At 41.9% G+C, this 11,689-nt stretch overlaps 2 protein-coding genes across 2 annotated transcripts; both read right to left on the bottom strand.

The window, feature by feature from the left end:
* Positions 1 to 1,042: 1,042 nt before the first annotated feature.
* Positions 1,043 to 7,936, bottom strand: lamp5 (lysosomal associated membrane protein family member 5). Its single transcript, XM_048207970.1, has 6 exons — positions 7,740 to 7,936; positions 6,966 to 7,144; positions 6,597 to 6,728; positions 6,336 to 6,453; positions 5,674 to 5,862; positions 1,043 to 1,734 (listed from the first exon to the last, which is right to left on the bottom strand). Exons 1-6 carry the CDS (start codon positions 7,774 to 7,776, stop codon positions 1,559 to 1,561), a joined length of 831 nt encoding a protein of 276 aa, XP_048063927.1. The 5' UTR covers positions 7,777 to 7,936; the 3' UTR covers positions 1,043 to 1,558.
* Positions 7,937 to 8,295: 359 nt separating this feature from the next.
* On the bottom strand, positions 8,296 to 11,365 carry LOC125278654 (ankycorbin-like). The gene has a single exon (XM_048207969.1). It carries the CDS (start codon positions 10,741 to 10,743, stop codon positions 9,349 to 9,351), a length of 1,395 nt encoding a protein of 464 aa, XP_048063926.1. The 5' UTR covers positions 10,744 to 11,365; the 3' UTR covers positions 8,296 to 9,348.
* Between the last annotated feature and the right edge of the window lie 324 nt (positions 11,366 to 11,689).

Consider the following 11,689-nt stretch of genomic DNA (forward strand, 5'->3'; position numbering starts at 1 on the left):
AAAGAAGTTAAAAACCACGTGGTCAGTGAAAATCCTGAAAGAACTGAAGCACGATGAATCAGCCTTGAGCGACAGTGTTTTATGAGCGCAGTGCAGCATAAATCACTTCGTCCGAACAGAAAGTGTTTTTAATTGAGCGTCAGATCAATAAACTCTTCAGTGTCTGAGACTCGAGACATTGATCTGTGAGGATCGCAGCTCATTTGTGGAAATCTTTAATGCCTGTGATGTGACTGCTGCCGTCCGGCCGCTTCTTATTGATTTTCCATTCGTCTCCGTGTCATGTTTCATTCTGACGGATCTAACGCTGCCTTCACCTGCTATCGGAAATGTCCTACTTCCCTCTTCTGAAGTTGTGATTACTGCTGCCTTCACGTGCTTTCGGAATTATCTTAAATACGAGTTTCCTAGTTGGAAATCAGACATGAACACCTTCTCAAGTAGTATTTACTACTAGGAAACTCATAATGAGGAAAGAAGATAAAAGGAAAGAGATAATTTTGACACTCAAGTTTCCCAGTGGCAAAGCACTTGAACAGTATGAGCTCATAATCACAACTTCAGAAGTGGGAAGTAGGAAATTTGGACAAGGTGATGTTGCTGTTGTGGAAAAACTAATAAAGAATTGAGGTCACAGCAGCAATCCCTCTCCTCTCCGACATATTTAAAGGTTATGGCTCCGACTCAGACCTGGAAACTTGAAATTCCCGTCTAGGAATATTCTGACTTGGAATTTCCAACTAGAAATCCATGACTAGGAATTGTCCGACTTGGAATTTCCAACTAGAAAACACCAACTAGGAAATGGCAACTAGGAATTTCTGACTAGGAAACTCCAACTTGGAGCATGCATGTGAAGGCAGCATCAGTAAGAATCCCAGTGACAGCAGCAATCGTTCCCCCCTCCACCATGTTGAAAGTTTATGGCACGCCCAACTGGGAAACTTGGGGGTCAAGATTATCTCAGAGTTTCCTAGTAGTAAATACGTCTTGGGGGTTCATGTCCAATTTCCAACTAGGAAACTCAGACTAGGAAACTTTATGATAATTTATGATACTTTATTTAAAATTATGATAATTCCGACAGCATTTAAAGGCAGAATAAACCTTCAATTTTCCCCTTTTCAGCTGTAAAAGAAAAACTTCAAACATCACAGACCTTTTAAAACACTCCTCACATATAAGAGGAAAACAAGTCATTATTCTGTGCTGTTTCCCACAAATACACACATCAGTACATGGACACAAAATCATTTATTTTCTCATTTTGTAAATCATAAAATATTTTAGAATCCTAAAATAATATGCAATAATCATTAATCATTGTACCTTATTTATATCCTTCAAGCAATTTAAATATCTCTATGTTTATAGGGGGCCGGACACTGGTGTGGAAAACGACACACATGATGAGTGCAGCAGTTACAGGACGATGGCGTTTGACATTTAACATCCTATGAGACACTCGACACACAGAAACCAGAAAGAAAACAAGAGTTGTAATAATGTGCATTAAGATGTTTGGACTGGAGCGTAACAGACGTGACGTACGGCGTCTTCACATGTTCTTGTAGAGCGATCGGTCCCGGGGCAGCTGCGGCTGCTGCGCGCTCAGTTTCAGGTGGAAGTGATAAACGGAGATGGTGAGGACGATGATGAGGCCCAGGATGAGACCCAACACCAGCGGCAGCATCTGCTCCAGCTGCTCGCGCTGGTCCGTTATGCATTTATACGCTGCAAGAGAAACACACGTCTGCAGATCAGCATGTTTCTTCACAATCCACACAAACAGCCTAGAACAACATTTCTGAAATTCAGATGTTATTTAGTTTTAGGATTTGTTCTTGCACCTCAAAGCCGCCAAACATGTACATTAACAAGATATTTCAGAACATGACGTCATTCTATGTTTCAATCCACCTATTTTTATGCTAATTTTGAGATGTTGCACAAAAAATGCTGGATGGAAACGCCAAAATATTTTCTCATGTGGCGAATGAGCCTTGAAACTGAAGTGAAGTCTGGTCATGTCCGACACGATCTCACGAGAAACCAGAAACACATCACAGATCGTACAAATGAATGCTGCATCATCTGCTATCAGAATTATCATAAATATGAGTTTCCTAGTTGGAAATTGGATATGAACTCCCTCTCAAGTCATATTTAAGAATTATTTGGAGCATATTGTATGTTTTATACACAGTGATGCTGCCTTCATATGCTATCAGAATTATTGTAAAAATATGAGTTTCCAAGTTGGAAATTCCTAGTCGGAGATTCCTAGTTGGAGTTTCCTAGTCAGAAATTCTTAGTTGGTGTTTCCTAGTCTGTAATTCCTAGTCTGTTTCCTAGTTGGATATTTCAAGTCGGAAATTCCTAGTTGATGTTTCCAAGTTGGAAATTCCTAGTTGATGTTTCCAAGTTGGAAATTCCTAGTTTGAGTTGGATCCATAAACTAAACATGGTGAAGTGGAAAGGGATTGCTGCTGTGACTGGGATTCTTTATTAGTTTTTCCACAACAGCTACATCACCTTGTCTTGTTATTAAAGTAGTGCATATTTAGTCAAATAGATGCTATTTTCACTGTGCATAAAACATGTGCTTCAAATGATTATTCATATATGTAACTATGCACTCATTTAACAACAAGACAAGGCGATGTAGCTGTTGTGGAAAAACTAATAAAGAATCCCAGTCACAGCAGCAATCCCTCTCCTCTCCGCCATATTAAACGTTATGGCTCCGTCTCAGATTTGGAAACTCAGACTAGGAATTTCCGACTAGGAAACTCCAACTTGGAATTGCCGTCTAGGAATATTCTGACTTTCTATTCTGAATTACCAACTAGAAATCCATGACTAGGAATTTTACGACTTGGAATTTCCAACTAGAAAACACCAACTAGGAGGAAATGGCAACTAGGAATTTCTGACTAGGAAACTCCAACTTGGAATTGCCGTCTAGTAATATTCCGACTAGGAATTTCCCGACTTGGAATTTCCAACTAGAAAACTAGGAAATGGCAACTAGGAATTTCTGACTAGGAAACTCCAACTTGGAGCATACATGTGAAGGCAGCATCAGTAATAACCAAGTAGGAATTTCCAACTTGGAAACACTGACTAGGAATTTCCGACTAGGAAAATGACTAGTAGTTTCCTAGTAGTAAATATGACTTGAGAGGGCGATTTCGACTAGGATTTCCCTCCAGAAGCGTCTCACATGATTGTGTTCCCAAACACCAGCATCCGAACGCAAAATCACATGACAGCATTTATTGTGTTTCTCTGACGCTCTGAGACCAACTCATTTATGACGGAGGGAAAAGAGACCGATTGCAGCAACTTACATTTTTATTACTCATATTTTGCACCAATTTCCCAGGAAGTGACGATTCTCTTGAACAAATGGGATGGAGACGCTGCTTTATTCAGAGATGTTTGATGCCATATTCCAATCTTGCACACAAGTTAAATTCGCAACTTTGGATGGAGAATCAGTAGGGGTGTAACAACATCGATATATATCGATACATCGATCTAATGTCTAACGATCCGATGCATCAATGCAATGTGTAAAAAATCGATACCTGTGGGTTATTTATAGAGGCATCTTTGTTTTAACATTCTCCACATTTTCACACAATATCAGTCTATGCATTATCGCCAACGCATGAATTCTCATTTAAACTACCTTTCAGAACTTGTGAAAGACACTCGGGACAGTAGATGGAACTGTCACTGGCTGATCGGGCCAGTGCTGAATCTTCACTAAAGTTTATAATTTGCTTGTGTTTAAAGCTTTGCAAGCAGTGCGCACACATCTCAAACAGTGTCCGTTAGATCACAACACTGGAGAATAGAGTGCTATGAATCGTTCTTCACAGACACAGTAACTGAAATTAAAACTGTTAAAAGAATATGGTCAATAAACTGCCGCATAAGAGCGCCACGCGCTGTTACTCTGTGTTGCTTCATGCGCATCATTCTGCACACGGGATGCGCATAAGTGCTTTGTGCCGCTCTGTATTGGAGCCTTTATAACAAATTTGCACAATGAAAGAATATTAATAGCCTATCTTGTTTTGTCCTACCTATAATATGTTGTTGCTTCATTAAAAATCTGCACTATACATTTAAAAGAAATGTATTTTAATTATGCGTGTGTGTGTGTGTGTGTGTGTGTGTGTGTGTGTGTGTGTGTGTGTGTGTGTGTGTGTATTCCTTGTTTATCAGTTTTTTGACATTACACATTTTAGCACAGAACTAAAATACTTTCTTGACTGTTGTCATGCCATAAGGTGTCATTAAGTTACTGTGTGAATTTTTATTTGTGGATGTCCCAATCAGGGTTCAGGATGTGAAATTTTGAAATAAATGTTTGTTATATATTTTGGTTGAGTTAATAAAAATTTAACTGGTTGTGTAAAATAGGCTCAAAATATCGAAATATTAATCGAATGGAATCGTATTGTAATCGTATCGCAGGAATTTTTGACGAATCGGAAAATATCGAATCGCTGGCTATGAGAATCGATATTGTATCGAATCGTGATGAACTGTCCGATTTACACCCCTAAGAATCAGGCGTCAGAATCTGTTTGCTGAGTTGTTAATGTGTCAAATCGCTGACGTCAGCGTTTGAGAATGATGAGTTGACACGATCTCCTCAACATGTGATTGTGCAAATACAGCAGGTCTGTCAGAAACATCTTCATCTGCTTCACGCTCTGACAGACGAGACGTCAGGACACGTCAGATCCAGAGTCTCCACACACTCCTACAAATGATTCCATGAAGGAACCACTAGAGGTTCTTTAGATTATTATTAAAATGTTCTTCACACTATGAAAAAAAAAAATTTCTCCTATGCCATTGCCATAAAAAAAACAACCCTTTTAGAAAGGTTGTGAGACGCGCGCCGGCGCCCAGCGGGACGAGCTTTTGTTCCTGCGCTGAAGGAAACGGCCCATAAATCACCGGGACTATAAAGGGACGAGTAACGCTCACTGCGGTAAACAGCCATTTCCCCCTCACAGCACGAGCCCAGAGAACGACACGCTCATCTCGCAGGTCACCGAGAGGTCACCACAACTAACCTGATCAAACCAGAACAAACACATCTGGAGTAACTCGTGAAAACATCTGCAGCTCATTTCAGCCCAAACCAATCGACTATATTTACCATAATGAAAATCATGTTCTTCCTCAGTGTTTCCAGCACAAATATATCTAAACATTCTTAGATTCAAGAAACATTTACTGGAGAAGAGAAATGACTGAAGATATCAAGTCTTGTTAAATGAAAAATGAAGTTTGTTCTTAATTCAAGATTTTTTTTCTGAGCTCACAGGCAGATATTAGTTCTTGTTTTAAGCACAAACTCATTCATTTTTCAGAAGACAAGACTTAATATTTTAAGTCATTTTGCTTCTCCAGTAAATGTATCTTTATTTAAGTACGTTTAGACATTTGTGCTGGAAAACAAGACCAAAATTTTTTTGCAGTGAAGCTGGTTTTTAAATCTCTTTAATTGCATGAAAATAACGTCCCGACGCAACAAATCTGAAGCTCCTAAAACATGTACTTGATGACGGGTTTAAGCTGATGTCTGTCTGCTGTTTTCGGGCTGTAATGTGTGAGCTTCGCTGTGATGCGCTCGAGTCTTACGTTCACTGAAGACAAAGTCGCTCTTGATGTCGAAGGGCTGAATCTGGATGTCGTAGATGGAGACGGTGATTCCCTTCTGGTGGTCGCTGGAGATCATGGTGAGCGTCTGCTGAGCCGTGCACACGTACGAGCGTCCGGCGGGAGTCACCAGCGCTGACAGACGGTGTGTGCTGGCCGTGTGTTTCCCCGCTGCACACACACACACACACACACACTCATTACACCTCCATCAGAACTCTGATGATTAGTTCAGATCAGCAGAATCATCTCATTCTTCACTGCAGTAATGCTGAACGAGTTAAACTAGAAGAACAAACAAGCAAAATACTTTAAATCGTAAGGTAATGTGAGTCCCTGTAAGCGAGTCGTCAGTCGCTGTGTGTGAACGTGGAAAGCGCAGCGGATGTCGCAGTGATCTCTGCAGCGCTGCATGAGGAACAATGGGCTTTGTGTCTCAGCAAACCAAAAACATGCAGAAGAAAAGCTCAATCAATCATCACCAAAAACATACAATAATGAGCTGCAGGTTAAATCCAGCGATGTACGCGAGTTTACACGAACGCAGCAAACTGGAGCATGAAATCACAAAACAAGTCTACGTTTGTAGATGATTATTGACTAATCTGAATCTGTCAGCATCATTAATCTGAAGTTTTACTCACGATTATAAGCGCTGTTGAAGTGCGTCACCTCTGAAGTGTCATAGACCAGCTGAACCTTGTTTATCTTCCACACTTCAGTTTCTTTAGCTTTTCCATCACTGCCCATCGTGTGTTTGTCCTACACACACACACACACACACACACACACACACACACACACACACACACACACACACACACACACACACACACACACACACATTAAACAGTGCAGTGCTGTGATGGATCACACTGATCATCCGTTCCTGCTCGGATCCAAACCTTTGAGAAGAAGATGCGGAATGTGAAGGCGTGATCGTTCCATGAGATGTGCAGCTCCGAGTCGGTGTTCCCACATTTCCCTGCAATCTCAGCTCCGCGTGGGATTGTCACGGACACCTGCTCTGTTATCAGCTACACACACACACACACACACACACACGATAGAAGCATCATCTCATGTTTGTACAGGAAAGTTTTCGGACGCTTAAAGCATCCTGATGGGACGTGCAGGATAATTATGTTTTAACTTCCGAATCAAGGATCCTAAAGGATCAAATCCAATTGGAATCCGTTTTGCTGTTTTTATTCTACTGGATCAACTCGGAATCGTTCATTTAGGATTCAGTGAGACAGAATAGAGTCGCTCACGTCGATTCCGTTCAGCGCCAGAACGTCGTATGGAATCAGGAATTTCACCGCAAACTCCGCCATCAAGCAGGTCGTTCCATTTTCTCGGACGACAAAAATCTCCCGGTCAGGATTCGATGAGAGTCCGGAGAGATTCTCCACCTCCTGCTCTGCGGAAACACTGACCGCTGACAGAGAGCCTGAGAGAAACCAGGAGAAACCATGAGTCACACACAGTTAATGTGTCTATTCAATTCTATTCTATTCTATTCTATTCTATTCTATTCTATTCTATTCTATTCTATTGTGTTCTATTCTATTCTATTGTGTTCTGTGCTGCTCTTTGTCTTGAGAGACAGTTTCTCTGCAGTGAAACAATAAACAGAACTGCACATTCTATTCTACTCTATTCTATTCAAGTGATATCTAACACACAATGGAATAGCAAAAGCTTTGGGAAACTACAACTGGAATCAGATTTCTTTTATGAATTCTGTAGTTTTCTCAGTTTCTCTTCAGTTGTAGTTTTAGATTAGGATCTTCTGATTTGTGTTTCTTTCTCATTCTGATAAAAGGAACATGTTACAGAATCAAACTCATCAACTACTGTACAATTACCTCAAGTTTAACACAAATGTGTCTCATATTTGATGTTTGAGTTTCCATCCTTGATTCTGTTATTTTCCTGCTCATGACTGTGAAGCTGCTTTGAAACAATCTGTACTGAATAATAATGCAAATAAACGAGTTATAATTAGAGCTATTTAAGCAGAAAAACATGTCATCAGAACTTACCGAGCAGCAGAAGTGCAGCGCAGTGAAAGTCCATCATGAAGCGACGCTCCTGCAGAAAATGAGCAGAAGATTCCAGAGGAACTTCGAGTCGCAGATGCAGCAAATGCAGGTGCGCGTGATTCACGCCTGCAGACGCTCGCGACACGCATGCAGCAGCAGCAGCAGCATCACTGAGCGGCGGAAGTTCCTCTCGGACAGTCCGGTGATCCCGCACTGCTGCAGCTGCAGGAGATGCAGTGAGATCAGCGCGCGACACGAGCCCGCGCTCCACCGATGACGGACGATCAGCGACGTATGAAATCACCGAGTGCGCTTCACTTCTGCACGCGCACGACGCTCAAAAGCCCTTCAGTTTTTATCCGCAGGGAAACACAGTCCAACAGAATAAAGGCAATGGCTTTTCTGTCAGGTATGCACTTTATTGCGTTTAGTAAAAAGAAAAAGACATCCTTATATGGGACGCTGGGGTTAGTTGTCACTTGGTCTGCATCTCAGTATCTATAATGCGTGTCTTAGAATAGTGTCAAAAATAGAATAGTTATATATATATATATAGTATTCTATATACTACATTCAATACACAGCACACTCACATTAAAACGAGTATTTTTCAGAAATTCATAAACGTCATTTGTTGTGCGTAATTTTAAGCAATTTATTAATTACAGTTTCTTGAGAGTAAGCTTAATTACAGTTTTATATTTATTTATTTATTTATTTTTTTTTTTAATGCAGAGGCTGTTTAATGATGGGTTCTGTTGTGACAACTTACCCCATATAGTGTGACAACATTCTCTGCTAAATGAAGAAAAAACACACACTACACCATTATTGACTGGAGCAAAACCTTCTTTTTTCTTCCAGTAACTGTAAATATAGATTTTATTTTTGTAGTTAAGACTTTAAGGTTTGTGTCTAAACAGAAATTGATTTTTCAAAAATAAACCCACTGTGACAACTAGCCCCGGTCTGCCCTAACATAAACGACTGGTATTCAAAACACTGGCAAACATTTTAAAAAATGAAATGTAATATCATAAAAATAAAAAATTGAAATGACTTTACAGAAGTGCTGGTGAACAGATGAGAAACATATAATCTGTTTCACAGATGAGCATCTTTCTGAAATGGCAGAAAAATGTGGAAAATGACCCAAAATGTTTGTGACCCTGGACCACAAAACCAGTCATAAGGGTCAATTTTTTTTAAAATTGAGATTTATACATCATCTGAAAGCTGAATAAAGAGTTTTCCATTGATGTATGGTTTGTTAGAGATACAACTATTTGAAACTCTGGAATCTGAGGGTGCAAAAAAATATTGAGAAAATCACCTTTAAAGTTGATCAGATGAAGTCCTTAGGAATGCATAATGCAATACATTTTTGATATATTTACTGTAGGAAACATGATCTTTACTCAATATCCTAATGATTTTTAGCATAAAAGAAAACAACAAATTGCTACAAATATACCCGTGCGACTTCTAACTGGTTTTGTGGTCCAGGGTCACATTTCTGTCCTAAATCATGTAACTAGTTGATATCGTTCTATATTCCAAAGCCTTATATAACCGTACATTTGTTGTCACAGCAGAAGGTCAGTTCTCCTCACAGATGCGGTTCAAGCGTGTTCATCCGCTCATGAGGAGCAGCTTTACTCTGAAAGTCAAACTCACACTTGACCGCACTAATGCTGTCGATGCTCGGCTTGCTTCCTACTTGAGGGTGGTTCTTCCCCAGGGGAAACGTCTCTGACCTTGGGATACACGGATCTGAAGCTCCGCTCGGAGCGCCGCAACCCTCCCTGCTCCTCCTGAGCTCTGGGAAAGTGAATCTCCTCAACAGCCTGCCGCCGAGAGCGCTCACAGAGCTGGACGCGTACGCCACCTTCCCAGCATTCACTGGGGTCTTCGGCGCGGTTTTGCTTCTGTTACGCTCCGGGGCCGCCGGTGCGAGAGTGCTTGTAGGTAAACTGCACCTTTTCTGATAGTAACTGTCATCAAACCTTCGGACGGGCAGCAGTTTCTTGGCTTTCTCAGTCTTCTCAAGCTCTTCCCTGGCGCTTTTGCCGAACGGAGTTAACAGAATCCCAAGAGGACCCGATGATGGAGGAGGAGGAGGAGGTGCGGAGCTTCTCCAGGGCGTTTTGGAGGGTCTGGGCGAGTAAAACAAGGGAGGCAGATGCTCTGCGTGTGAGAGTTTCTGAGGAGGTTTTGATGTTAAAACACCAGAGAACGTGAGGCCCTGCGACGATAGCGGCAGTGAAGCATCACTTTCCCTCTCGTATTCCTCAATAGAGTCCATCGACTGGATCCGGTTCCGCAAACCGAGGGAACGTTTACGGGTTAAACTGACGTGAAGTCGAGTCTCATCCTCAGGTGGACCTCTTCTCTCTGAGGTCTTCAGCTCATCTTCATCGATGTTCACGGTGGAAAGTCTTTCAGCCAGTGTGTCCTCATGAATCCTCTTGGAGTGACTCAGGAGCGCCTGCAGACACTCGGAGTGTCCGAGATGCTTGGCCACCTCCACGGCGGAGTTTCCCACCTTGTTTTGCCGGTCGATCTGGAGACCCAGTCTTTTAAAAGCTCGCACCAGAAACTCCACGACGGCTGGACGTCCGGCCACGACCGCGTACATGAGCGCCGTATTCCCCCAGGCATCCGCCGCCTCGGGATCTGCGCCGTTCCTCACCAGGATCTTCACCGCATCCAGGTATCCCATCTCGCAGGCGTAACTCAGCGCCGTACGGCCGCTCTCGTCCGGACGATTCACGCTCGCGCCCTTCTGCAGCAGGAGATTCATGAACTTGCTCCTCGCCTGCGAATCCCGGAGGAACACGGCAGAAATGAGAGGCGTCTGCGCCCCTTCGGTCTCGGAGTCGATGATCTTCCCATCCAGAGCGTCTAGGATGAACCTGGCCAGGTGGATCTTGTCGTTGGAGATGGCGTCCAGAAGGATCCTGGTGTCCGTCTTGGAGTCGCACCTGTCGGAGAGTTTCAGCATGTTTGGGACTCTTTCCGCAGACAAACGTCTCTCCGCCGCCGGTCTCACTTTATACTGCTGCGCCGTGGAGTTTCCACGACAACACGAATCTCATTATCACACTTTATTGTTCATAAGTGGATGTGTATTAATGTGCTGATTGTAATAAGGGCTTCTGAGAGCGCCGACTGAATGATATGAATACATGCGCCAATTACCGCATGTGATTATTGACTGAAACGCTTTGTGTTTTTCCATGGCTGGAGAGACTCTGGGGAGGGTTAATGATACCCAAGGCTTTCTTCTTCATATCTTTGGCTAAATGACACGTTTGCAGCGTTGCACATTGAACATTACGTTCCTTGAAGGTGCTGTAGGTGCTTTGGGTTTTTTTGCAGACATCTCACAGATATTTAGATATTTGCTCTTTATACACTCTAGTTGTGCAAAATGCTGTACACACTCAACAGAGGAGACCATTTACTGCACAGACTGATGCGTTTGATTTGCTTTCAGCCACATCTCTACACTAAAACAATATTTTCATTATTTATCATCACATTTTTTCTTTTGTTAAATCAAGTGAATTAATGTGGTTCAGATAACACACTATTTTGAGTTTCTGTTGATTAAATCAATCACCTTCATTGTATTAACTCAAATTTTTAATTTCAATGAACTCAAAATTTTAACCCAACCAGGTAACTTACTTTTTAAGTTAAACCAACAATTGTTTTGTTTTTTTACAGTGTATGAAATCAGAGGCATTTCCACACGAGTTTGTCCGTTCTACTGCACTTCTATTGCAACTTTTCACAGTGAACGAAATGCGGCACAAATCTAACACAAGTTAGCTGAAAACAAAATCAAGCCAAAACGAAGTTTGTTTCTGGAGTTTGAAACCGCTTTCTGGAAAAATTTGCTCTGGCTGGTTAACACCTCTGAACTCCCATTGGTCCGTGGGATT

Source organism: Megalobrama amblycephala, linkage group LG11, assembly GCF_018812025.1.
Source record: "Megalobrama amblycephala isolate DHTTF-2021 linkage group LG11, ASM1881202v1, whole genome shotgun sequence".
Classification (NCBI taxonomy): domain Eukaryota; kingdom Metazoa; phylum Chordata; class Actinopteri; order Cypriniformes; family Xenocyprididae; genus Megalobrama; species Megalobrama amblycephala.